The following is a 25,754-nucleotide window of genomic DNA, read 5'->3' on the forward strand; positions in this document are numbered from 1 at the left end:
GGGATGAGGTCGAGAGCGCCATGTGACACGTCAGCTCAAAATCCTGTTGGTTGAGATCTGGTGTCTTTGAAGATGAGGAATTAACTGAGCATAAATACAAGAATAGCAAACGGTATAAGAATATTCTCAACATCAGGGAAAAGAGATATGTCCATCCTCATCAAACCATTCAGGTATTTGTACACTAATTTTACTACACTAGTGCAGATAGAAGTACACAGACTTGTATTGTCTTTACCATGAAAATCTCCTTATTTCCCTTCATTCCAGTCTCCTGCAGTCAGACAACCATTAGGGAATCTACCCACTCCGCAGTATTCTGGTACATAAGTACTGTCCTAAAATACCCACATTGAATGTGGGAGATGTGCTGTCACGTTTCCCTTGTTTGCTGCAGCTGCAGCGCTGCTTCCTATTGGAGCCCGGAACGGATTAGTGGCAAAATGCAAGTGTCTCTTTTCCTGAGGCAGTTTCCAGAGATTATCTTGGGATGTAAGCTCAAAGACAAACAGCGTTTTGTCCCAGTGCTGCTAATTTGATAACTGTGTCTACACGGGGTTGGCTTGTTTGGACAAACATCCAGGAGGCTTAGGGACACAAATGGTTGATGCTTCTGCGACCTTTGGAAGCGATGACTTGTTAAACCTTGAGATCTTACATTCCTTTGATTTCTCTTCTCCTCTCACCTGTTGTCTTATCTGTGACCCAACCTCTTCTCCTCTCCCTCCCTCCCTCCCTCCACCCGACCCCTTCCTCTCTTCCTCAGTTTGCAATGCGGACTACCCATGTGAGGGTATGAGTCGTCACGCTACTTTTGAGAACTTTGGCATGGCCTTCCTTACCTTGTTCCAAGTCTCCACGGGCGACAACTGGAATGGCATCATGAAGGTACGCTGCTCAACTGGATGTTCGTTTTTTAAGGATATGATGCAAATTGAAAGTTTGAATCACAGACTTGATGAAAAGGTGGACGACATGACTGCTCCCTAAATGGAAACCAACGAGTCCTGATCAGCCCCTGGTGGCTGGCTGCTGTAAAGGTCATAAATTCCCTGAAGTCCCAAAATGTCAAAGTTCAGGTCTTTATTTTTTTTCTCAAAGATGGTTTCTGTGATTGTAGCTAGTTTGATTTCTGTTCAAATGTTAATTTTCTCTATAAGTTTTATTTAGTTATTTGATGCTATAATATTGCGGTGAAACGTCATCATTGACAACTGAGACTGACTCACGAATGTTCGAGCACTTGTATCGGCAGGACGTCACTTCCATGGCTCATGTGCAGACTTGGATTCCAAATGCAAAACTGTTGCGTTTGTGTCCAGGATATTTTGGCTTCATTTCTGGATCGCGTGAGGAAGAGGAGACACGTCGCCCCTCTTTATAAACAGTCTATGTATTATTGAATGTAGTCAGGTAAAGCTCATATTATTGTTTTCAGTGCATTGCACTAATCTGGTGTTTAAAGTAAGATAATTCCTAATACAGATAAGAGTTTGTGTTGGAAAATAAATGAAACCATCGACTGAATAGATTTCCAAGAGAGACGAGATAAACTCTCCCTTTATTCCTCCCATGCATCCCATCTCTCGCCCTAGTGGTAGTCGCTGATGATAAGGAAATGTGCTTACTCAGCACTGGGAGTGCAGATTTCCGTACTGATGGAAAAAGGGACCTGTGCCTCACACACACAAAGCAGCGATTTCCCCAGGACACACTTCTACTACACACCGGCAGCTAGGACCACTCCTCCGCGCACCTAGGCTGTGCGTGGGGATAGGGATTACGCCGGAGCATGTCTGGCCTGGACCATTAAACACACACTGGGTATACAGGCAGCCCGGTTGCTAGTGGGCCATGAAGTGAGCCAGCGGGCGGCAGATGCTTCCTCTCAGAGTAAATCTCTGTCATTTTAGCCATTAAATTACTGCCTGGGCTGAGAGAGGGAGAGACCTGCTTTGGTTGGTAAGACGCGGGCGAGGCAGAGCGATAATTAGTCGTGCGGTGACGATAGAGTCGAGAGGAAATAATGAGGCAGAGGACGATGGGTAATAGGGCAGTGGGGAATAAAGCAAACAGCATCGAATTGTATTAAGAGACGGATGAAGGGAAGGGAGAGGATTTAAAGTAGTGGCCAGTCATTATGCTTTATCCCCTCTTACAGGAAAGCACAGCAAAAAAATGAAGTGCGCGGCAGGAGAGAGAGGGGGTGAGAAAAATGGAGATTCAGAGGAGGAGAGAACAAATCTATGTAAATAAATACGGTGGAAAGGGAGTGAGGGCAGAAGAGGGAGAAGTTGTGTGAAGGTGCACAGTGTGTGATTGTCGTGCAAAATTAGGCATAAAAGACCAGCTCCAGCTCAGAGGGATGAAATTGTTATGTGTGGTCACTGCCTGGGTGAGATATGTGTATTTCCTCCAGAAAACACTTGTCACTCTGGTTCTGCTCCGACTGAACTCTGCTGTGAACGAGTTAACGCACCGGAAAGAAACACAACAACCGTTTCTTTGCAAAGAAGCAAAACAATTAAATGTGTGATGATGAGACAAGTTTTCTGCAATTATTTTCCCCACCATCGAATAATGTCAAATTTGAGTTAATCAATTTTACTAAATATTATTATTGTGTTGTTGCAGTATTCAACAATTGATCTGTTTTTGTTTCTTGGAGTGTACCCTTTCATGTGGCCCTTGTTCATCTCCTTCTGACCGACCCTCTCCTCTCTCCTCTCTCCTCTCTCCTCTCTCCTCTCTCCTCTCTCCTCTCTCCTCTCTCCTCTCTCCTCTCTCCTCTCTCCTCTCTCCTCTCTCCTCTCTCCTCTCTCCTCTCTCCTCTCTCCTCTCTCCTCTCTCCTCTCTCCTCACACTCTGCCTCTGTGACACCAGGACACATTGCGGGAGTGCCCCCCCGACCACAGCACCGACAAAGACTACGCGTGCAATCCGAGCCTCCAGTTTATCTCGCCCATGTATTTTGTCTCCTTCGTGCTCACCGCCCAGTTCGTGCTCATCAACGTGGTGGTGGCTGTGCTGATGAAGCACCTGGACGACTCCAACAAGGAGGCCCAAGAGCAGGCGGAGATGGATGCAAAAATTGAGCAGGAGCGGATCCAGGGCACCCTCTGTTGCATGGGCGACCCCGGCTGCGGGGGTGGGGGGGTGGAGAAGGAACTGGTCGCCGCAGCGTCCGGGCCCGGAGGCACGGCAGGAGGACGGGAGAGTGGAGACGGCCGAGGAGAAGCCGGGAAGAAGATGAGGCGCCCAGCAGCCGCTGCACACCAGGAACTGTACAACTCCCGCAACACCCTGCACTCACCAGCACAAGTAAGTATGTGCACATGTGTGTGTTTGTGTGGATGTGATACTGGTGAGAGAGAGAGGTCAATTCTGTATGACTGGTGTTTGAGTGTGTGTGTGTGTGTGTGTGTGTGCGTGTGTGTGTGTGTGGCGGGTGTGTGCATTGTGTCTCAAACCAGATTAGTGGGATCAGGATCAGGCCGATCACGATTTTTCTTATCTTTATTGTAACCTAACTACATCTGAGCTGTACTCTGTTATGCTCCTTTTAAACCATTGGAGACGTTGTCTTGAACAGTGAAGTGCAAGCAAGTGAACAGCAGTGATATCGGCAGTGGCCCGGCAGAGTCTGGGATGTGCCAGCCAAGGCTTCAAAACTGTTTGGGCCAAAGAAAAATGTAATATTGGTTCAACTTCAATTTTCAAGTCAGTGATGGTTTAACAGGTTTGGTCAATTGGTTCGAATCTGCAATTGGAGAGACACGTGACTGGAAATATTTTTTCCGAAATTAGACAAAACTACCAAAGTAATATAAAGAAGATGAAAGGGAATTCGTATGTTTTAGATTTTACCTTTTGAGAGCATGTCCTTTTTTCTTTCTTTACTGTACTCATAGCAACTCATGATGTCAGCTAGGAGAGCCAGGCTACTTTAAAAGAGACAAAATATGTAAAAGCAAAGTTGAAAAGCTCAGGGTCCATGGTAAAGATGGTGGAAAGGGCAGATGAGGGCAGAAAACCCTTTGTTTGCATAAAGCCTGAGTCATTCAGAAGGTAGGATATAGATGAGGGTTATTGCAGAGTCTGTTAGTAAAGATGAGGCTGCAGGAACTAGACGATGACCAAATCCGTTAAATCATAACCGCAGCTAAACAAAGCCCGGTTTCACCTTTTGAGGAGATATTTCAGCTCGGCGTTGGCTGGAGAAGGAAGTCGGTGCAGACCAGAGAGAAATCACTGGCTGCAGCAGCCCCTCCCCCGCCACTCACTCTATCTCCCATCTATCTCCAGATCCCTCTCTCTCATTCTCTGCCATAAAAAGAAAAAGACTGACGTAATAAAGGATTTGCACAGCACAGGTCCTGGTGTGTGTGTGTGTGTGTGTGCAGTTGAATGAGGCTCGTGTGAAGAACACATTGTGAAAACACTTTGACACCTTTGATGAGTTTCGTTCCAAGATTATAGATTTTCCCATGAAGTGAAGTCAAAGCACTTTTAACGCCCCCTGGTGGCTGGGTGCATTACAGGGCATAAAACCTAATTCTCCATGTTGGTGGACGCGTTAGGCGCCAAACTAAAATGTCAACATACACACCAATTGAAGAAAGCAGAGTTCTTATTGAGTGTTTTGTCTTTTCTGGAGACGCTTCATTCATATATAAAGACACAAAAACAGTTTTTTTATTTTCTAAAATGTCATCCATAATCGTGACGGATTTAAAAATGAAGGCGTTCAGACAAAGATTGCAGCTACAACTCGGCTGTCCACACATGTGCTACATTATACAATTAACAAGTCCTGTTTAAGAGTATGGGGAGAGACTAGTGAAGACTTTCACGATGATCAGAGGAGACACTGCAGAGACTCGGCACACACAGAAGGAGAGAGAGAGTGAAGGGATAAGAGAGGAGAGATAATAACTGAGCCGGCGACAGTCAGATAGAGGCAGTAATTAATTTCAGCGCTGTCCTCTCGCTCAAAAACGTCCATTCCCCGGGGACTGGCCCTATTGTTGTCCACTAATACAGTTATAAATGGAGGGCAGCACATAGGCCAACGCAGTCAATCAAACATTATATATCAAGCTCTCCACCTACACACAATAAAGTCTCCTGGGACTGGGCAGCCTGTGAGGGTGTGAGAGAAAGTAGAGAGGACGTGTGGTTTTTTAAAAGAAGCTGCAGAGTCAGTTTGTCATTGGGCCAAAATGTGGGTCTGTTTCATAAGCCAGCATGATGCAGGTTTATTTATTAGTATTTATAACGCTGGGGGAACAGTACAGTAACCTGCTTCTTGAAATTCGAAGCCCCCTCATTTTCAAAGTATGAGCCGTGAGTGATGCTAATAGAACTGTGTGAGTCAGAAACTGTGCGTTTGCATAACTGATGTTAGTCCTATCAGCAATGTTGTGGAAATGTTGCAACGGAAATAGGCTTGTGTGGGGATTGAGGAGGAGTGACCCTGTTTCACAGTGTCTTCTGGGCTGTATCTGCTGATGTAATACAGTTATTTTGGCTGTTATAAATGTGCTGCAGGCACAGTGCGTACAATGCACGGTGAAGTGCTGCACCCTGCCAAGAAATCACACAGAAATCACTTTTTCATGTCACTATAGTTTCCTCTTGTTCTGCCGGATGGTTTTTTTTCCTAGAAACCAATCTGAAATTCAAGCAAGGGGGGGGGGGGAATCATTTAAGTCGCAGAAAAGCCCTGAGTGATTCAGTCTAAATTGCTTTAATCCTAATAATACCGAGCGCACAAAGCAAACGCTTAACTCTTAAATTGTTTCAACAAGGTATTGAACAGTCTAATTGAGGCGATAACTCAAACGTAATTGCACGACTCTCGCTGCTCAGGGCTTTGAGAGAAACATTCTGTGTCACTTGTTAATGAAGGTTGGAGTCATAATATTCAGGAGCAGTGTTTTTTGCCCTGAGGGCCAAATAATTATGATGAATTTGCTCTCCGCTCTCTCAAAGAAAGAGTCTGACTCTGTTTTGAAATGTGTCCGAGTGAATGTGCACATGTGACTTTTATGAATGAGAACATGAGAAAGTGTAAAAACAATACCTGCGTGTTCACTCCAACCTTTTAATAACACTTACAATGGTGTATGCATTTCCCTGCGTGTTCTTTGTCCTCGCATGTCCGCATGTGCACATTGTTTGTGCCTGCGTGCAATACTGGTCTGCCGGCCTGCGTCTCGTGTGTGTGTCTCCGTGTGTGTGTGTGTGTGTGTGTGTGTGTGTGTCTGTGTGTGCGCATGTGTATGTGTTCCAGGAGAGCCAGTGGCTGGACAGCGTTTCTCTCCTGATCGAGGACACACTAGAGGGGGAGATGCTGATGATCGACAACCTCTCTGGCTCTGTCTTCCACCACTACTCCTCCCCTGCACCCATCTGCAAGAGCCACCCGCAAGAGGTACCACCCGGAACTCCACGAGCACACACACACACACACACACACAAACACACACACACACACATACATGCACACACATAACAAAGGACATTGTTAGTGACAGGCTGCACCTTTTCACAAGTGCCACAGCTATTCTCAAAGTGGCTTGTTGTGAAGACACCAATTCAGAGTATTTTAAAATGCTAGGGTTTGTCTCACTGTGGTAGTTAAAGTCTTCACAGATCCAAAAGTTGTGAATTCAAAAAGTTGGGACCGGTACAAATCTGCCCTTCCTCAGCATACATATGTGGACATGTCCAAAACTACACATGTAACAGGATACACCAGTATATGTGTGATGTGGAAAAACTAAGTTTTGCCTGATTCAATGGTATTAGAAAACCCCAAATATTTCTTAGAGACATACAAACACTCACATGCACACACACACACACACACACGCCTTTGTGCACAGACACAAATAATTAGAGAGGGAGAAAGACAACCTTGGTGTTGATAGCCAGATTGCATGCATGCATGTGGATTTGCAAAAGGAACACACTTTAATAGACACATACACACACACACACACATACAAACACACACTGGGCTTCATTCATCACCAAGAGTCTGAGTGAAAAATGTTTCATGCTTTGGGAAGCGTGTCAACTGCTAAATGTGCCATTATGTTACAGTATAATGGAGAATATTAATTAAACACAATATCAACACAAGATATCAACTTTCCATATGCACAGACATGTTGATTTATGAGGCCCCCTGTATGGCTGCACACACTGGAATGCGACCACTCCATACACTCATGCCTCGTGCACAGATACTCGCTGCACAAAACACACGCTCACAAATCTACATGTCATGTGCCAGTGTTGTCGATCACAATGACAAAGTGCAGCGGGTCAGCACAGAGGAGGCAATAACTGGGCTCCACACCTCCTCACCTGTCAGTCTGGCTCTCTGCCTGTCTGCAGATGCTGTCAAACCATCAATCTTCTCTCTCTCTCTCTCTCTTTTACGTGCCTCTGCTCTCCATCTGTCCCCGTGCTCTGACGGCTTTTCGCTGGATCCCTCTCTGATTCCCTGTATCTGATCCACCGTGGTTCCCCTTCAACTTCCTGTGTTCTGCGACCATCAAACTTGTGCATTGTGGCTGTTTGTTTGTGTGGGAGAGAGAGCTCGTGTGGGGGTGTGCAACTTTCAGACAGATGAGACTTTGACTGGTGAGAGCTATGTACAGAATTGTTGTGTTTTCCGTGCATTGTGTTTGTGTGTGGTTGTGTGTGACAGTGGAAATATTCAAAACATTCAACAAGTAGCTGCCTAACAAGGACTTAACTTCTTAGTCTGTCGGGACCACTTCAGTGGAGCGGTGAAGGCCGGAGCCAGTCATGTAGTTGCTCTAAATCCTCAAGCAGTCATGAACATAATATCAACACGGCAGGGTTTGAGGAAGGGCATCATCTTTACAGGAGGCTTCAGAGTTTCACAAGGTTTCTTGAATGCATCGTTCTGTAAAACACCTGAATATGAATGTACCAAACTGTAGCAAAGCACACTCGGCATAGTGAGACTTGTTTGAAAATGAATCTCAACATGAGCGATGGTTAGATTTAGAAAGTAAAATTCGAACCAAATATAGTAAAATACTGACATGAGTTGTACACCTGATTGTATAGATGCATATAAGGCTACTATCTTATAAACTATCTCAATACACAACCTTAAAATAACAATAATAACAATAATAATGAAGGTACAATGCATCTTCCACCCCTCATTTCATATTTGGCCCTCGTCGTAAGATAAGCCCCAATGTTTAATACTCGGGCAAAAACCATTCTGTTGATGCCGTTATGAAAAAACATTAAAACACTTCCAATCACTTGAAGGATTCATGAGTGATTGTAACATGTTTGGCTCCGCTGGCTCCCATCTCTCAGTTAGCAGAGGTGTGCCTAATCAATTCTGTAAGTTTGGTGTAAAATCATCATCTGACTTCCTGTACGCTTGTTGTCTTGTCTTGCTCTCGCTTTGTATGACACGTATATTATATTACCTACGCTCGCTGTGTCCAGACAAGCATGATTCATGTGACGTGGCCAGGAGGCACTCGTCATGCTGATTTTCTTGCTCAGTTACACTATCTGCTCCTCTCATCGCCTCCCAGCGATGCTCAGTAACGACGGCTTCTCTAACCGCCGACTCTGCTGTGAACACCCTCAATGAAGTCTTTCTTTTAAGTGAGGAAGTTGCCTCGGATGCAGCGGTGTAGAAACTCCTCCTCTGCTGATTCAACCTTTTTCACTGTTTCCATTACCTGTCGATAAATGAACCAACCACTGACTCGCAGGGACCTTTTTTTTTAGTGTATTTGAAGCCAACCCTCTGAGACACTGAGCCCGGCAGCTTCTAAAGTGCTGTCACATACTGTAGCAGAGTTAGTGAGAGTTGATGCATGGAGGTAAAAGAGGAAATCAGATGCTTTAAATCAAAGCTTTGCTTCCTCTCACTGCCTAAATACACTTCTATGTCTGTTTCTCTCTCTCTCTCTCTCTCTCTCTCTCTCTCTCTCTCTCTCTCTCCCTCCCTCCCTCCCTCCTTGGGGTCCCCGGCAGTGGTAATTTACTGCTGCATATCAGCCATGAATCTTCCTGTGTGCACCTCTTTGTCTTTCTCATCTACAGGCACGTGTTAATATATCTCTACGAGGTCTCGCTCCATTGACTATCACTTTAAGTATTCTCTCTCCGGCCATTCATAGCTGTGACTCTTTAAAGGAACACTGCTTGAGCGCATCGTACCATCCACTCTGAATGTCCCCCTCCAGCTCGCCCTCAGCTGTATCTTTTTTGAAATTGTGCACCACACAAAAAAAGTGCTGCATGCGGAGAGAGGGGGTAGAGGAGAGGTGGGAGCTTACATGGAGTCTCATGCAGTGATGCTTCATAACCAGCTCAATAGCCCCTATGGGCAGAGGTACATGCAGCCCAGCTGAAACCAACGTAGCTGGAGCCGATATGTGAACCAATGTCAGAGGGACATAGTGAAGTGTTCTCACTTCCCAATTATTCTGTGCTCGGTATTGTTGTCTCATTAGGATTTGCTGTGCGGGTGTGAGAGCACGACAGACACCCTCATGAGTCATGCAGCAGCAACCTTTCATCTCTGGCTGCAGGATCGGGCGGTTTCTGGTGCCACCACAGCTCCATGTCATACACACACAGATTCTGCGGATGCATGAACATACACCGAACCAGTCCCACGCGCCGAACCCGCTGTACATGCACCGCTTGGATATCTGCAGTTTGCCCTCCATTCAGCCGCCCCATTCGCATATTACTGTGGCACTCGGAAACATTCGTCCTGTTGATGCAGACCAAATCATTTTATTACTTTGTGAAATCTCTCACCCTGCTCTCTTTACCGACAGGTGCCTCAGCATTACGGCCACATTGAATTGGCAAGATCTGAGGAAGCATATCGAGGCTTGGTGGAGGCTTTACCCATCTCTCAGTGATGCAGCTCTTAATAAATAACACAAGATGTGCTCAGAACAAATCCTTCATAAATGTCACATTTATGTATATGTACAAATATGGGCAATACTGAAGTCATGGTTGTTGATAACTGTAGAAAAATATCACAAATCATAAGACTGAGTAATAATGAGACAGCACCACAGGAAGTGTTGAGCTGCCACTGTTCCCACTACCTGTCATTGTAAGATGTGAATAACTGAGGTCACTTCCTTGCAGCAGATCAGGATGGCCGAGATTGAGCAGGCGTCTCTGAAATCAGAGCAGCTGTCGGACAAGTCTTCGTCCCCTGCGCTGCCAGACGACCTCAGCCTGGACGAGAACGCTTCCTACCAGCTGCTGGCCCGGGGGGGCAAGGTGGGTGTGCAGCCTCAAGTGTATAGTGTGGGGGGTGGAAGAGAGAAAATCTGACTGAGACAAATGGAGGCACATGACAATGCACGTGCAGTTAAAAATGGGCCGGTAGAAATTGAGAAGATATGATAAATGGAGTGATGTTATATGAAGTGATTTGTGTTGGGACATGGTTTTTGTCAAGCAGAAGGCCTCTTCTTCGGCCTGCATGATAAGTCAAAGCCTGAAACCACGTGTTCTTCGTTCAGGAGTAAGCCTCCTGAACTCAGTCTCCCAGGATGCCGCAATGTCCACTGTTCCTGAGAACTTCACACAGAGGTGTGAAAAGCCACAAGGGTCAACTCCTATTGGTCACTCTGGACCCCATGACCTGTGAGGTTCCGGGTCAATACAAGGCCACTTCTCCCCCTCCTCCATCTCTTTCTTCAATCCGTCTAAGGGCGCAAGGCTGCCATCCTCTCGTCCTGCATCGCCAAGTGGAGAAGCCTGATTTCTCCAGCTCGCATCTTCTCTTTGCATCCAACTCTTCCAGAGGAGCGCAGAGGTGCAGCTTCCAGCTCATCTCACCGAGGAAACCTCCTCGCAACTCAAGCTCTACCAAACTCCGCTACTAGGAGTTCTCAATGTCCTGCAGGAGAACTTCAACCAGCAACTGAGCCCCACAGCTCAACAGAACTGCAAAGGCAGAAACCACACAACCAGCCATGAAGACTTCACAGAACTGTGAACTGAACTGCAATTTCCTTCTTCCCTGAGGGGAAAAAGGAAATAAAATGGACGGGTAACACAACTGGGCTTGATAATTAATCTAGGCCAAGCAAGATGGTTTATTCGATTCTGTGTGATGTTTATGAGTTTGATTTGTGTTGTGATATTTTGGGTTATAAGTTATTCGAAAGTAAGGTTAGTTTGTAAGGCTCTTCACATTCTTTCTTTGCATTTCAGTCCACACTCTTTGTGTAACTTAGCACCAACACAGACACACGCATATCTCTTCACCTAATTATCTCTTTCCATGCTACCTGTCGTAAAACCACTTCAGGGTGCTGTTAGCTTAAGGTTGGCCAGCGACCATTTTGGGAGCACTCTGATTTACACACACACTCACATACACATCTTAGTTAGTTAGTACGTTGCTAGTAATTTATGTTTTTATTTCTTTCACAAATGTTTTTTCATAATGTTGAATGCTAAATTTTGCCAACCTCTACTCTGTCAAGAACTCTATAACCTTCACTGTTCATTATATCATCTTTAATTGTAAATATTGAGATTTCTATTTGAACTAGATCTAAATGCGACTGATCTTTACATTTGATTGTTGGTCCCTGATACCAGGGTGGTGCCCCGTCTTTTATCAATTATAATTACAAATTGTATTATTCTTAATTGATAATTGTACTGTTTTTGGAGTTGACGAAATGATTGATATATTGTTATTTGATTTGATTTGAATCACTGTGCACAAAACACTGTTTTCTTTTATAGAAACAGTATGTGCCTGTGTGTGTTTGATAGAAAACGCACCTGCTTCAATGCCAGGACAACTGAGTTTACACCTGCTTGTCTTCCTCTCACAGCGTTTCAAGCCGGATCAGATGCTCTGCAACATTCTGTGTGGAAACAGCTGTAACGAAAGAAAACCCACCGACCATTACAGCAGCAATTGCAAACAAATGACCATAATAAAACATTTTTTCCCGGCCGTGCTGTAAGCCCTCTTGTGAATTACAGTTATAACCCTTGGGTTCCACGTGCGGCTTTATCTCTTTCCCTCTGTGTATCAGTGGCAACTATCTTGTCTTTGAAGAATCCACAGTCTCTATCCACCAAGGACCTCGTGAATAAATCTTTCCACCAGGCTTTCCCTGTGTGGCCCTCATGCCTTCGTCTCCTGCGCCTGCTCTCCCCCTCTTCGACTTTATCTCTCGTTCTTCTCCTCTTTCTCCCTGCTACCCCCTCTGGTAATTGCACACCTTCCCTGCACCTCCCTCCAGGCCCTCTCTATCTCCATCCCTTATCTTCCGTCCTTTCCTAGATATCTCTCCTCTGTAACGGGGCTAATGCTCCTTGGAGCTGGATAGCCAGATAAGCCTGCAGTCACAGAGCACGGCTGAGAACCTGCTCATTAGTGGATGGGAAAAAGAGAGGGATAGAGAAAGAGGGGAAGACAGAAGGTGAGAAGGGATTTCAGGTTAAGGATTATTTGGTGAGTGAGGGTGGCAAGGCTGTGTGGGGGTGCGTGGTTGGGTGTTTGGCTGTTCAGGGGCTCGGCCTGAATGACTGAATGAGGTACACTAATGAAGGAATAAAAAAGTGTGGCCTCACATACACACACTAGATGATTGTGCAGTCCCAACATGATTTTATTTAAGAGGAACAAGGTAAGAGCTCAGAAAGCTTTAACTCCTGCCTCCTGCTCCAGCAGCCATAACACACACTAACACATTCATAACCAAGAATTTATCTTTTCAATAAAAATTAACACTACAATCGCAGGCCCTTTTTTCTCATGATCAGCTCTCACCCTTACACTCTCACTGAAAGGAAAAGCCAGAGGGATGATGTGAATTAGAGGCCATGTTTGATTCCTGCACGCCTCAGGGTCCGATTTAATATAACAATCCTTTTCTATCAGACTTGTTCTGAACCATGAATTGTCACTTTTCAACATAGGCTTACTTTAAAATATTCTCTGCAGGCTCCTGTAAACTAGCACCTGCCCGAGGTACCCTTTTTTATTTTTTCAATTAACAAACCTCTACATGTTTAATTGATTTTCTTTTTTCAATGTGCGGATAATCACAGATGCATCTATCCCGGATAAGAGAACTTCTCCGTTCTGTTCTCTTCCAGGGAAGTAGCAGCAGTGACTCTCGCAGCTCTGAGGAGGCCAGAGGTGGAGGCCACCAGACTCGAACCGTGGTGCAGAGTCAGGTGCAGGGGCTGGGTCCTCCCTGCAGGGCCCTCTGCACTGGTTCTGAGACGGACACCACACTTCAGGAGATGGACATGCAAACACACCAAGCACACATGCGTTCACCTCACTGCAGCCCCGGTGAGTACATCTAGAAAAGTGGATTTCTCTTTATAACCAGGTTCATTTTAAAAAAAAATAACAAAAAATGTAAAGATTTAAATTTGTGTTTTTACCAAGACTATTGATGTACTCATCCTAGACTAATGTAGCATCTTTCTTCCTATGAAAGTAACACAAGAGATGGTCGGACCAATGATGATTTAGTTGGACGAGAGCATATCAACCAACCAATCGACCAATTGAAAGGGCCAAATTAAGAATTAGATAAGATAAAACTACCTTTGTTGACTACAACCAGCACATGAACCTCAACCAAAAGATTGTCAAAATTGTGTTGACATGGCATCTGTGTTGTTGTACGGCTGCAACCATCTATTACTGTTTAATTTGTTCAAATAAATATGATTAGACTACAACGTCAACTGCCCAAATGGTATCCACACGTTTGGGCTTTTTCTATGGTAGCATTAAGAGCTAGTTATGCATCATCATTCCCTCATAACATCCACCTGGTTGAATTGCTGTCATAGTAGCTTCTAAATTACTTTTGCGTCATATGAATTATAAAAATGTTTACATAAATAAATATATATATATTTAAACATGAATAACTAATAGATGAATTGACATCAGGATAGAAATGGAAAGACTGTACTCCCTCCTCAAGGTGGCGTTTCAAGGAGCAGCAACAAGGACAGAAATACAGGAGGAGCAGGAGGAGACAGAGGCAATTCTCCTCTCTTCCATCTGCCTGCAGAGTTCTTCCACCCCGCAGGAGTAAACATCCCAGCACCTCCCCGCAGTAGGAGCCTAAGGTTGACAAGGAGCCATAAGCTGACTTCCCCAGCCTCCTGGGCTTCACTCCGCTCCCCGGGAGCCCATAGAGAGATGCTCTGCACACAGGTAGGGGGAGGGGCAGGGAAGAACACAATCTACAGTGGAAAGAAAAAAAATTGGTTATGAGGTTTCATTTAGGTTTGAGCTTGAAGAATTACATAATTTGATGTTAACACTAAAGCGATAGATTCTTATTTTTTTACTCATGTGGATAATAAATGGCCTGAAGTTTGATCTCCAACATCAAGTGATAATAAGTGTAAATGAAACAGGATGAACTAACATCCCTTTCCCCCTTGTCTCTTCAGTTCCCGTCCCGCAGTGACTCGTCCCTTGCTACAGGCAGCTCTGAAGGTAGCCTCCAGACCACCCTGGAAGAGGGACTGAGCTTCAGCATCTCCCCGCCACAGAACTTGGAGCTGCCACTGCTAACGGCTCCCTTACCACTTGTGTGCCCTCTCCCATTGCCTGAAGATAGGACTATCCTCTCCTCCCCGGTCCAGACCATGAGACCAAGGTCCAGTCCCTCCTCAGCTTTAACCCTTCAGGCCACCAGGGGCCACCAGCGGAGCCAGAGCAGCGGGCGAGGTAGCACCAGCCCATGCTACACCCGCGACGACTCCATCGACCCTTCAGATGAAGACCAAGGTATAGGCATTGGATCGTCAATCGGCGGTTGTGGCTCCAGCCAGGCGGGCAACAGTGAACACTTGTCAGAGACACTGAGCAGCTTGTCGCTGACATCACTGCTGTCCCCCAGCTCCCTGGTGTACCCCGGAGGAGCAGTGAAGAAGTGCAACAGCACAGGCAGCCTGGACCAAGGGGGGGTGTTGCTGTCATCCCGGGGCAAGGATGGTCGCAGGGAGATTCTAGGCCTGGAGCTTATGGACCCCCAGGGCTTCTTGGCCAATCCCTGGACAGGGGCATTAGTTGATAAAAGAAGAGGAGACAGAAGTGGAGTTGGAGAGGAAGGATTCAAAGGGAAGAGCTCAAGCCAAACAACAGTGGGGCCTTGTCGAAAAAACAGATGAAACCTGCTGTAAGCTCCTCCTTTGTCTCTCCATTCCTTGGATCTAAACCCATCGCCGTCCCTCTCAGGCTCGATGCAACATGATGTCCCGTGTTCCAAAACCCAACCCTCATCCTGCCCCTTCAACCCCTTTCTATACATTTGTGACAAGCCCATGTCCCATTTTGAGCTACCTAGGGGAGTGGCCTCGGTTGCGATCTGCTGGTGAGAAAGTGGCCTGCGGAGTTGAGGCCCAATCTCTGAAGAGCGGACCTGACATCATCTTAGAGGCTGTGGAAGGTTGTGCCTCACATTGGAAGACGCAAGAAAGAGCCTTGTTGTTGCTCGACTGTAGTTACCTCTCCTTCATGTCGGCTCACTGAGGTTTTTAAAATGCAAAAAACAGAAGCACCCAAACTGAAACAGCTATCAACGCCAACAGAGACTGCTTTGATTCGTTTATGTCTCAGAGGCAGTGCAGCATGCAAGTGGGAGGAGTATATGAAGGTGGAAGTAAGCCTGGGAACGGAGAAGGCAGGTCATTTGTTTGGCTGGGAAAGCAGAAAGCGGATCTAATGTCCATCTGCTCTGGCAGACGGAAACAACAGGTCCTACTCACTCCGGCACAGGACCTTCTGCTGGGTTCAGATATGTGAGGTGGAGGAGAGTTCAGGAGTGTGTGCTCACAGTGTGTGCTTTTGTGGGGGAGCACTGCATCAGGTATCCAAGGCATGACTTAAATCATTATCATCACCTCACCATACCTCTGTATTTTTCTTTTAAAAAGGGGATAGGTATTGACTGATCAAAGCTTTGTGCCTCTGTCAACTTGGTCTTGAGTGGCACTGGAAAAATGGAAAGGAATGATTGCATGGACCGGATCGTGAAATTGGTTATTTTTCTTTCAATCAGACATGAAGAAGTGAGGGTGAAAAATGGCGTGGATAGATGGAGCTTGACAAACCCCATCAGGGGAAACAATAACGGATTCCTTGAGGCAGCCTTGTGTGCACCAACACATGGTTAATACAGTTCGACTTTGAGCACACTCCCGTTTGACAGCACCGCCTATCAACAGGCTTAAGGATTTGAAATGAACAGGCGACTCCACAAGAGTCGCGAGGGACCTTGACTGCATGACGGACTTGCATTTAACCAAGAGTTTTATCTATATACAGAAGTGTATCAAGATGTCAATGTTGGGTGATAACCATGTGATTTCTATTCCACTATTTTTGTAGAAAAAAAGAGAATAGGCACGTGCAAGTGTTGCCGTTACTTTGTGCCAATTTAATTTAACCCATCTGGTCTTTGACTTGTTTTCTAGGACTTTTTGTCTGCCAGTGGCTTCCAGTTTTATACCATTTTTTAAAGGTTTGGACAGTGTATAAACAACGAAGCAAAAAATTTCAAACGAACTTTGTGCGCTGAAGTGATTGTTCCCTCCAGCACATTTGTCTTTGGGAACATTGGTTCCTTGTAGGTTTATTTCTTTTTTCAGATGTTGGGAGTCCCAGAGGACAACCGGAGATGGGGACAGCCATATTCACTTAGCACACGAGGATCGCTCTAGCTCACAGACACTACCGGCTGCAAACAGGGAGCTTTGTTTGCTTTTTTTAGCCTCCTCGGCTAAAATCCACGAATAGCGAAAACCATCTCTGTCAAAGCTTTAATTTCAGTGTTACGCCGACACATATCGACTATGGACACATTTGTGTTCCTTAAGCATGGTTCTGGGATTGCAATACAGATTATTTTTTCCTAATGCACTCATCCTCTCTTCGTCTCCTCTCACACACAGTATGTTGTAGCAACACACACCATAGTTAGATATCAAAAGCTGACACTGTAACAAAGAACAAAAGTTGTGCATCTTTTAGAGCAGAATTATTTTGGCTTCGGCCACTTGACTAATCGCTCCATCCAAAAAAGGAGATGCTCATTTTCAAGCCTGATTTCTAGAGGTAGACTGTTGTCTAATGTTTTAACATTACCTTACCTTTTCTTTATTTCATGATGTGATGTGAGAAAATCCAAGGTCTTGACCTTTTTTATCATGCAAAATCACTTTAATGACTATGTTTTATCACAAGACGTTGGGTTAGTGATGCTTGGGTTAAAGACAGCTATGTGTGTGTATGTGTGTGTGTTCATGACTTCAGGTGAAGCGAACGCCTTTCCCTGGAGTGTCCTGTTGCGTCGGTAAAGATACCTGAGATTAAAAAGATGAAGAGGGAAAACAAAGCGCAACCAAGGGCTGTTTTAGCTTCAAAGATGTGTCCTCCCATCTTTCCTAGACAAATCCCCGGTGTCAGTGAATATGGCATCAAAGGCAAAATATTGACTATACAGCAATAAATGTTCCATGTGTATGCCCTGAGTAAATGATGTCAATGTGATTTCTATCTCCTCGGAATACAACAGTATTCGTTGATGTCTGCTTTTGCTTCTTCACGTCGGAACTCACAACCAATGAGAAAAGCCCTTGTGCCCTCTCGGCGACCAATCAGTAGAGAGATGGGTTGCAATTGGACGGCATGAACAAATTAGGTTGTTGAACTCAGGTCGGGGGGTAAAAACCACTATTTTTAAGACAGTTGTAAAGGTGTGCTCAGACGGAATGCAAAGCAAATGTTCACCCCGCTGTATTCGCACAAATTTGACCGCTGGAGTGTTTTTGTGCTCCGAGCTCGAGCGCCAGAGAGCGGCCGGCGCACCACCTTTTAGCGAACAGTGCACCGACTGGGTGTGTGAGCAGGAGCGTGCCTTTCTGCAGTTATTGTGCTGTAGCTCTGACAGAAACTGGCCGGGAGCTCAAGCTGTTATTCCCACATTTGACTTCCTCCACCACCACCCCCCCCCCCAACCCCCCCAACCGCCTCGTCTCTGTAAGTTTTGTGGAGTGGAGACGAACAGCTGGGGATAAGAACTCATTATGTCTACGTGCGGACGCAATTATGCTTCAAGTCACGCTGCCTTGGGCGAACCCGTGTGCAATGTGTTTGCTGCCTCTGAAATTTGCTTTGTGTTCAGTCTGAACAGACCTGAAGAGTGTACAATTCACATGTGTACATATCTTTGTATTCTGATCTGCATGTATGCATTGCTGCCAGTGACCATGATTATATCATTAGTATGCATTTCATAAAATTGTACAAAGTTAAAGGGAATGATGCGGTGTTTTTTGACTGATGATTTGAAACCACTAAAAGAATTATCAGTTCAAGCCCCAAAAAAAGAAGAGTTTTTTTTTTTCCAGCACAACCTTCACATCAGTTGAAGTAAGAGGCTGCGGCTCAGTTCTCATCTCGATGCCATGTGATGTATCTTTGAATACGTATCTGATAGGACGGCAGGAGGTTGAGTCAGGCGAGTTTAAAGCCGGGAACGAGAAAGCCAGACACACAACAGGGACACCAGAGCCGAAAGTTCACGGAGTCGACAGCTGGACGGAGTGAAGCCAGCATTGTGAGAGGCTGCCGCGGTGAGATGCTGCAGGAGCGGGAGACTTCTTGAGACAGCTTGTCATCGGGAAGCCTCGCCCAGCGGAGCCATCAGTGCGAGAGAGCACATTAGGCATGCACGCTGAACTCGGAGGTGTTGTTTACCTCACACTCCCCAAACCAGCAGAGCCCTCCACCTCTTCTAACCTCTCTAAAACCAGCTCTCCCTGCAGGCTGCCGTCCCTCAACTGTCACTGCAGGGGGCCGGAGGTGTGTGTGTGTGGTGTGTGTGCTAGGCGTGCATGTGAGTGCATTTGTGCAAGGGTAGATTCAAACAAGTATGTGTGAGTGGATATAAGCGTTCTGTTGGCTGAAATCGTTGGGCCTCTGTTTTCCCTTCCACCACATCAGGGTCCTGCAACATAAGCTCAATGTCCATTAAGCCTCTGGGGGCTTGTGTGATGATTTGAGTGATTAGCCCCCACAGCAATGCACAAAGTGCCCTCAGACTCCGAAGCCTCTTGGGTGACTTAATAAATAATTAATGGGGGAAGTTGCTAAATGTACAAAACGATCGCAGCAATCTTCTGTATCTGAACTTCCAGGAGCAGCAGAAGATTCAAATTGTCATTATTCCTCATGGGGCAGCTTTGTGTGGCACAAATGTCAGGTCTGGAAAATCCAGCTAAACGTAGAGTTTTGTCAAAAAACTCCAAACTGAAAAACAGATGCATCTCATTACTGTTCACTGTCTCTGAGCCCAAAAGGGAGGAACTGAAAGCTTTTGACAACATCTTGTTTTCTTACTGTGGAGGAGTTTTTCATTTCCTGAGGGAGATGTGAAGCTTTGTAGTCTAGGAAGTGAGTGAATCACGAGTTGGTTTAGTGCCTGGTCACCTAATGAGTGTCTGTGATGTGTGGAGAGGTGGCCTGGGTGCCGCTACGAGCAGGGAGCATGGGCCCTGATCCCTCGATGTGGATGCAACACGCTCTGAGAAAAACAAATTAGCTGCGTCCCGATTCAGGCAGGCTGCAGTCATCGCGGCTCAGGAAGTAGACGGCCTTCCAGAAGGATGTTAACAGGTTAAAACAGTAAAAATGAGGAGGTTAGCTTATCCTATTTCACTCCCCTTCTTTATTTCAGTCCATGAAACGCCTGAGTCTCTCCTGACACACACATACTGTACATCCCCGCCGCATTGTGGACACCAGCTCCAGTCAGCCGTCAGGGCTAAATGTCCAGGGAGGCGTCCAGGCCCCATCGACTGTATCACGGCCCCCAGGGACGGAGAGATAAGGGCTGGCTGTGAATGTGGCACAACAAAAGGATAAAATGAGATGCTGCTGAAGTGAGCCGACCATATATTATTAGGGAAAAATTTCTGTCAATCTCCAGATTATATTTCAAATGAAATTTCTAATGGTTCCATGGACTATTTTCCTGATTTAAGTGTTTCTTTGTTGTTTGCTCCCCCTCTCAGTCTCTCCTCTCTTTCCCCCTCTCACTCTCACACGCAGACGCCTGCTTTCTTTCCCCTTTCTTCCTTCTTTGACTTCAGGGGATGATTTAAGCCGACGCAGTAAACACATTTCATCCTGTCTGCATCAATTCAAATGGGCAGCTTACGAACTTTTAACATCCTGTGCATATCAGTGTTTCCCCTCTTCTCCCCGTGTCTCCTGCTTTACCTCAGCAACCTAACAGCAGAGAGAAAGAGGCTGTGACAGCTGAATCCAGGAGATTGGGAGCAGTGCTGACGCTGCGAGTTTCAGCCCCGCTGAGCTTTCATCATGATGAATGATTGACTGGTCTTCCCAACACCTGGGAAAACCAGGCCTGCTGTTTCGTAAGATTATGGGGGGAAATAATACACTACCAATATCGAGCCACCGGTTTATGCTTTGAAGGATTTATTCAAAGTGCAGCTTCGGCTCTGCAGCTGTATTTTTTTTTTCTTTTTCTCAGCAGCCTGATATAAAATCCCAGTTCAAGCTGTCACGTCCTTGTTTGACTTTAGGACAATGTTTCTCTCCACAAAACAATTTTAAAGGTTGGTAAAACTCCCCCTTGGTATTCGTAAGAAATCCTTTTATTATATTCACTGCTTTGTGAGAATGAATGAAAAGCTCGAGGAATAAAGTACAGATTAGGGAGGTAAACAAATGTTGTGTAGCTTAGTTTTACCGGCAAAACAGGAAAGTATCGAGCAGTAAACTCGCAAACTGCAACCAACTAAATACCATCGGCCTCGCTGTCCTCTACCCAGTGTGTAAGAGAAGCTACGGTGAAACCAACCAATATCTGCCTCTTTTGAATCCATCAAACCATTTTTTAAATTACACTATTAAGTAATGATTGGGTTTTTTAGACCTATTCCAGCAGCAAATAAAGCTCAACACCAAACATTAGACAAATTTAGCATCTAGCTGGATGTGTAGCGGAGTCAGATGTTTCCCTGAGGATTTGATAAAGACCAAAAAAAACAAGATAAATGGACATAGCTTTGTTGGTTTAATTGAAACACAATGTCAAATATAAATGTGCCTGATTGTTTTCATCAAGATCTCAAGGAAAAAAACATTCTGGAGCCCCTTGCCCGGATCCACGGCTAAATGTGATGGGTTCCTCTCTGGTCCACTAAGTTTCATAGTAATCCCTCTCATGATTTTGGCGTAATCCTGCTAAGTAACAAACTAACAGATGACAACATAGCCGCCAAAGGTTCATCCTTTACAAGTAGACTATGTGTGAATAAGCAACTAATCACTAATAATCTTGACTCCTCAATTTAAAAGGTGATAATGGCTTCCTGCGTTCGCAGCTTCCACTGCCCCCAAGTGGCCAAAAATGCTGTAAAATACCCCCCCCCCCCCTGCAGGAAGTGACTGTGGCATTATTCTTTTCTTTCAAACTGAGGGTGTCAATGTCCCACTGACTGAACCAGTGTGTGTTTGAGTCGGACCTAACCTCTGTTAATGCCCAAGAACACGGGTCGGATTGAATTACCCGGCTGCAGCACGGAAGCCGGAAACACAATACCGGCAAAGAAGTCCCCAAAACTGCTGACAAAGCAAAGTTGTAAGCGAAGCTGGGGTACAAAATAAACCCTGCTCTCTGAGGGAGAGTTACATAAGGTGACCAGACACCGTCTCATGCAACTTGCTGTGCTGAATTTGTAATAAAGTTTTCTCCTCTGTGAAATTATGGCGTAGAAAACAAAAAAGTTCTGTTTTTTGTATCTAGAGCAAGAAATTACGTATTTTTATCCACAATTTATTTATTTGATATTTTCTTAGACCTTTTAATTATGGCTGCCTTGTACAATTTACATGAAGAGCTATTTTGGAATTGGGCAGTGCACAAGCAGGGAGCGGCTGGTTTTAGATTTGCTGAGTTTCGACTCCTCTCATCTTGTAAATATGTTAAACTGAAGAGTCTTTTCTTTATCGAAGAAGCCTCAGTCAATATGGAATTAACCCACACTCAAGAAAAAGCCGCTGAATCAAGATATATGAAACGTGTCAGAGGTGCTGAGTGGATGTAATGGTGAAGTGCTCGGGTTTGATGCCTGTTGCACTGTTGAACTCCTTTTCTGAAGCCGGGTCTTGGTGTTAAGAGCTTTTGGCTGTAGCCTCCCAGGCGAGCTGTGCCGTGGGTCCAGGGGGAAGTGAGAACAGGAGTCACAACGTCAGCTCCGACTCAGAACACACACTGAAATTGGCATTATGCATGACACAAGGTCGTGGAGAAGGGCAAACGACGCAGACACTCATGAATTTCAAAGCCCTCAAATTTGCCTAAATACGTCTGTACTCATGTCTCTGAATCTAATCAGGATTCAAAAACATGAACGTGGACACGCCCCCAGATCCTTGTGCCACAGTGCTGCAGTGACCGTGAAGATATTCATGAAGCATGAAACAGAATATTGGTATTTCACGTTACTAGACAAGTGTTAAGCTGAACCTCATTGTGTCAGTTTGAACCATGAGGTAAATATGAATTAATATCATCTTATTCTGCTTTATTCCTAATGTTGATAAATAGAAGGCTGCACAGTTATTCTGCTTTTCCTTCCTATTTGTCTCTCACCTTACCAGACCTTTGACAGACAAAGAGGGAAAGCGAAATACCCCAAAAGGCATAACAGACGTTTTCTGTTCAGTTGACGCTCTCTCATCCTTTAGGATTATAAATGATCTCCAGGTCTTCAGGAAAGCTTGTATGCAGAGTGCTTTCTGTTTTCTGTTTGGAAATATGATGTTTTTCTCTAGCTCAGTGGGTACAGAGCATGAGACTCTTAATCTCGGGGCCGTGGATTCGAGCCCATCGTTGGGCGATGGACGCTTTCAAGAGAGAATTTAAGACTCGAAGTTGATTGTACCATATCTAACAAGAAAACCTCCATCTGAGCTGATTAAAGGAACAGTTCACCCCAAAATGAAAAATCCCCTCATTATCCACTCACCACTATGATGATGGAGAGGTGAGTGAAGTGTTTGAGTCCACAAAACACTTCTCAGGGCTAAACAGTGCTGCAGCCAAATCTCAAACAATTGAAGTAACTGGTGACCATGTCTTCAAAAAGCCAACATGCTTGTGTGGTGTCATCCAAGTGTCGGTAAGACCCGGCATTTTAGTCTAAATGTCCTCTTGTCCACTCCTCTGGAGCCTCGTTCGTGGTGATTTATCATTTTTCTTTAGTGTTAGTGCTGCATGCAAGCATTAGAACACTCATCGTGTGTTCCTCCCACTGGTTCATGTGAGGAGAGTTTGCTACAAGCCTTTGTTTCCCATCTCCTCCATCTCATATTTATCACTGCAATTAGTCGCACTGCTGAGCATGTAGGCCCACACTTCTCCTCCACTGGAGCCCTGTTTACCTAAGAGCCTGCTGTGTGCACGTTTGTCTAACAGAGGCAGAGGCAGGGAAAGACTGAGAAGATGTTGATTGTCATGTGCTGCCGCCTTTCGTTGCGTCCTGGATCAAGAAGTCACCAGGTTTCCTTTGTACCAATTGTCGTCTTTTGTCCTCGCCGCGTCTGCGCTAGTGTAGAGCGAGCGAGGACATCGCTGACAGAGGGGGAAGTGAGGGAGGGAGGGGGGACAAAAGAATGCAAAGAACAGGTGGAAAGATGACAAAATGGAAGGACGGCAGAGATGTGCCAATGCCATTTAACAAAGCATCAGCGAGACAAGACAAGCGCAGCGTTTCGCATTGCCTCACTTCAAACAAGGAAAGAGGAGTCAAGGTCCATATTTAGCTTTTGAACATATGTTGTGTATCCACAGGAGCCAAGGAAGTGAAAGTGAAGCCAATGCCCCGTGCACAGGATGTATCCATATGAAGGTGAGCGTTAAGGGGACAGGGGGTAAGAGAGCAAAGGGAGGAAAGGTTGAGAGAGATAATACGAAGAGGGCAGAGAGAAAAGAGAGTAGACGACAAGAAATACAGAGAAAGAGAAGAAAGACACAGATAAACTATTAGGAATAAAGGAATAAGCAGAAAATTGCATTTAGACACACACACACATTAACACACACAAACCCCTTGTCATTTCCAGCATTATCACCTGTGCATACAGCGCGGAGTTGCAGGGAATAGATGTGTACTTTACTTTTAAGTTATTCCATAACATATGTTCAGGAGAGAGAAAATCTGCCCAAGAACAGGGAGGAAACACACACACACAAGTACAACACACCTGCAGCATGATACAAACCCCTCAGAGAGTACAACACAGTGACACTACACATTCCCAGCTCTTGTTAAACTAATAAACCAAGGAAATCAGCCCACAGTGTCCCTTGAAACTGTGTGACTAATAAAATACCGGTCCGAAAACACCGAATTTTCTACGTTCAAATATGAATAACTCGATTCAGGCGGCCAAATTGGATTTTATTTTGACTGTAATCATTTCAAATTCAAATAAATTGCCTTTTTATGGCAGGAGTTTGTCCATTTTATTTTCTCACCAGAGGTTACAATTGTTTTATAATACAAAACATAAAACCCATCAACATCAAATTGTAGCAAACGATAAACAATTTACAAGAAGTAATTACTTGCTGTCAAAACTCGACATCCTTTAATTTCCTCTATCGCTCTTTCTTTTTGATAGAGGCAGCTGCTCTAGTGGCCATTTAATGGTTTCTAGTAATATAGAGAAAAATGGTTGTGGTTGCAGTTCCTGCGGTAGCTGCTTCAAACGGAACAAAAGGGTCAGACGTCTGATAAACTCTATTATAACGTCACAGATTTTCCATTATGAAAACCTATAAATAAAGGAGGAAAAATGCCTGTAACGATTTGGACAATAAAATCTTAAGTCAGGGCTCAATTAAAACACTTAATGGAGTTTTCTCAGATTTTTCTCTCGGCTCAAAACAAAAGTAATTTGAGTCAGAAAGGTCCAGCATTTAGTGAACTCTCCTCCTGGTGGTCATATGCCTGTTCCTCCTTTTGTAGAGTAGACCTGTTCTTTAAAGATGTCGGCTACCTTCATCCATTTCGTCTTATCTAACTGACTAGAGCTAGAACGAGATGAGTTTGAGTCTGGATGGATATTTCAGGGCTCTTCCATCCATCGTAGGTGAGGCTTTGTTGATGGGAAGAGAGGTGGGAGGGTTGGAGTATTCAAAGGTAGGAGAGAGAGAGAGAGAGAGAGAGAGAGAGAGAGAGAGAGAGAGAGAGAGAGACACACAACTATCATTCCCTTCCCCATAGAGCTTATCCACAACTCATTTGACCCCATTAACGCACACAACAGAAAGGTGGGAATGCGACTTATAGCCATTCACACCTTAACCAAGGGGACCCCAGTGACCCACATGTTGAACACAACGACTAAAGCCTGAAACATGCTTCTGCGACTGCGTCTGCGTCTTTTCACGCCGCTGTGGCGCAAGACTCGTTTTCATTCATGCTTCCCCAACCGTTGCGCGTCTTACAAAGCAATTCCGCGCCAGAACACTAGGCGGAGTAATGCTTTTTGTCGAGACGACCTTAGAGACGCCTTCTTTCTTCTTCGTCGATTGTTTATTTACATAGCCACTGCGGCTCCTCGTAGCCTTTTTCTGGCGGACAAATCC

At 45.1% G+C, this 25,754-nt stretch overlaps 1 protein-coding gene across 1 annotated transcript in view; it reads left to right on the plus strand.

Annotated features, from left to right (window-relative positions):
• Positions 1 to 18,419, plus strand: part of cacna1ia (calcium voltage-gated channel subunit alpha1 Ia) — a 67,993-nt gene extending 49,574 nt beyond the window's left edge. The window contains exons 29-35 of the mRNA XM_062408551.1: positions 767 to 888; positions 2,884 to 3,321; positions 6,296 to 6,436; positions 10,192 to 10,329; positions 13,183 to 13,384; positions 14,034 to 14,269; positions 14,512 to 18,419. Of these exons, the coding sequence (XP_062264535.1) occupies positions 767 to 888; positions 2,884 to 3,321; positions 6,296 to 6,436; positions 10,192 to 10,329; positions 13,183 to 13,384; positions 14,034 to 14,269; positions 14,512 to 15,234 (2,000 nt within the window). The 3' untranslated portion in view covers positions 15,235 to 18,419. The remainder of the gene's footprint in view (positions 1 to 766; positions 889 to 2,883; positions 3,322 to 6,295; positions 6,437 to 10,191; positions 10,330 to 13,182; positions 13,385 to 14,033; positions 14,270 to 14,511) is intronic.
• The last annotated feature ends 7,335 nt before the right edge of the window (positions 18,420 to 25,754 follow it).

The sequence above is a fragment of the Platichthys flesus genome, chromosome 16 (genome assembly GCF_949316205.1).
Source record: "Platichthys flesus chromosome 16, fPlaFle2.1, whole genome shotgun sequence".
Lineage (NCBI taxonomy): Eukaryota > Metazoa > Chordata > Actinopteri > Pleuronectiformes > Pleuronectidae > Platichthys > Platichthys flesus.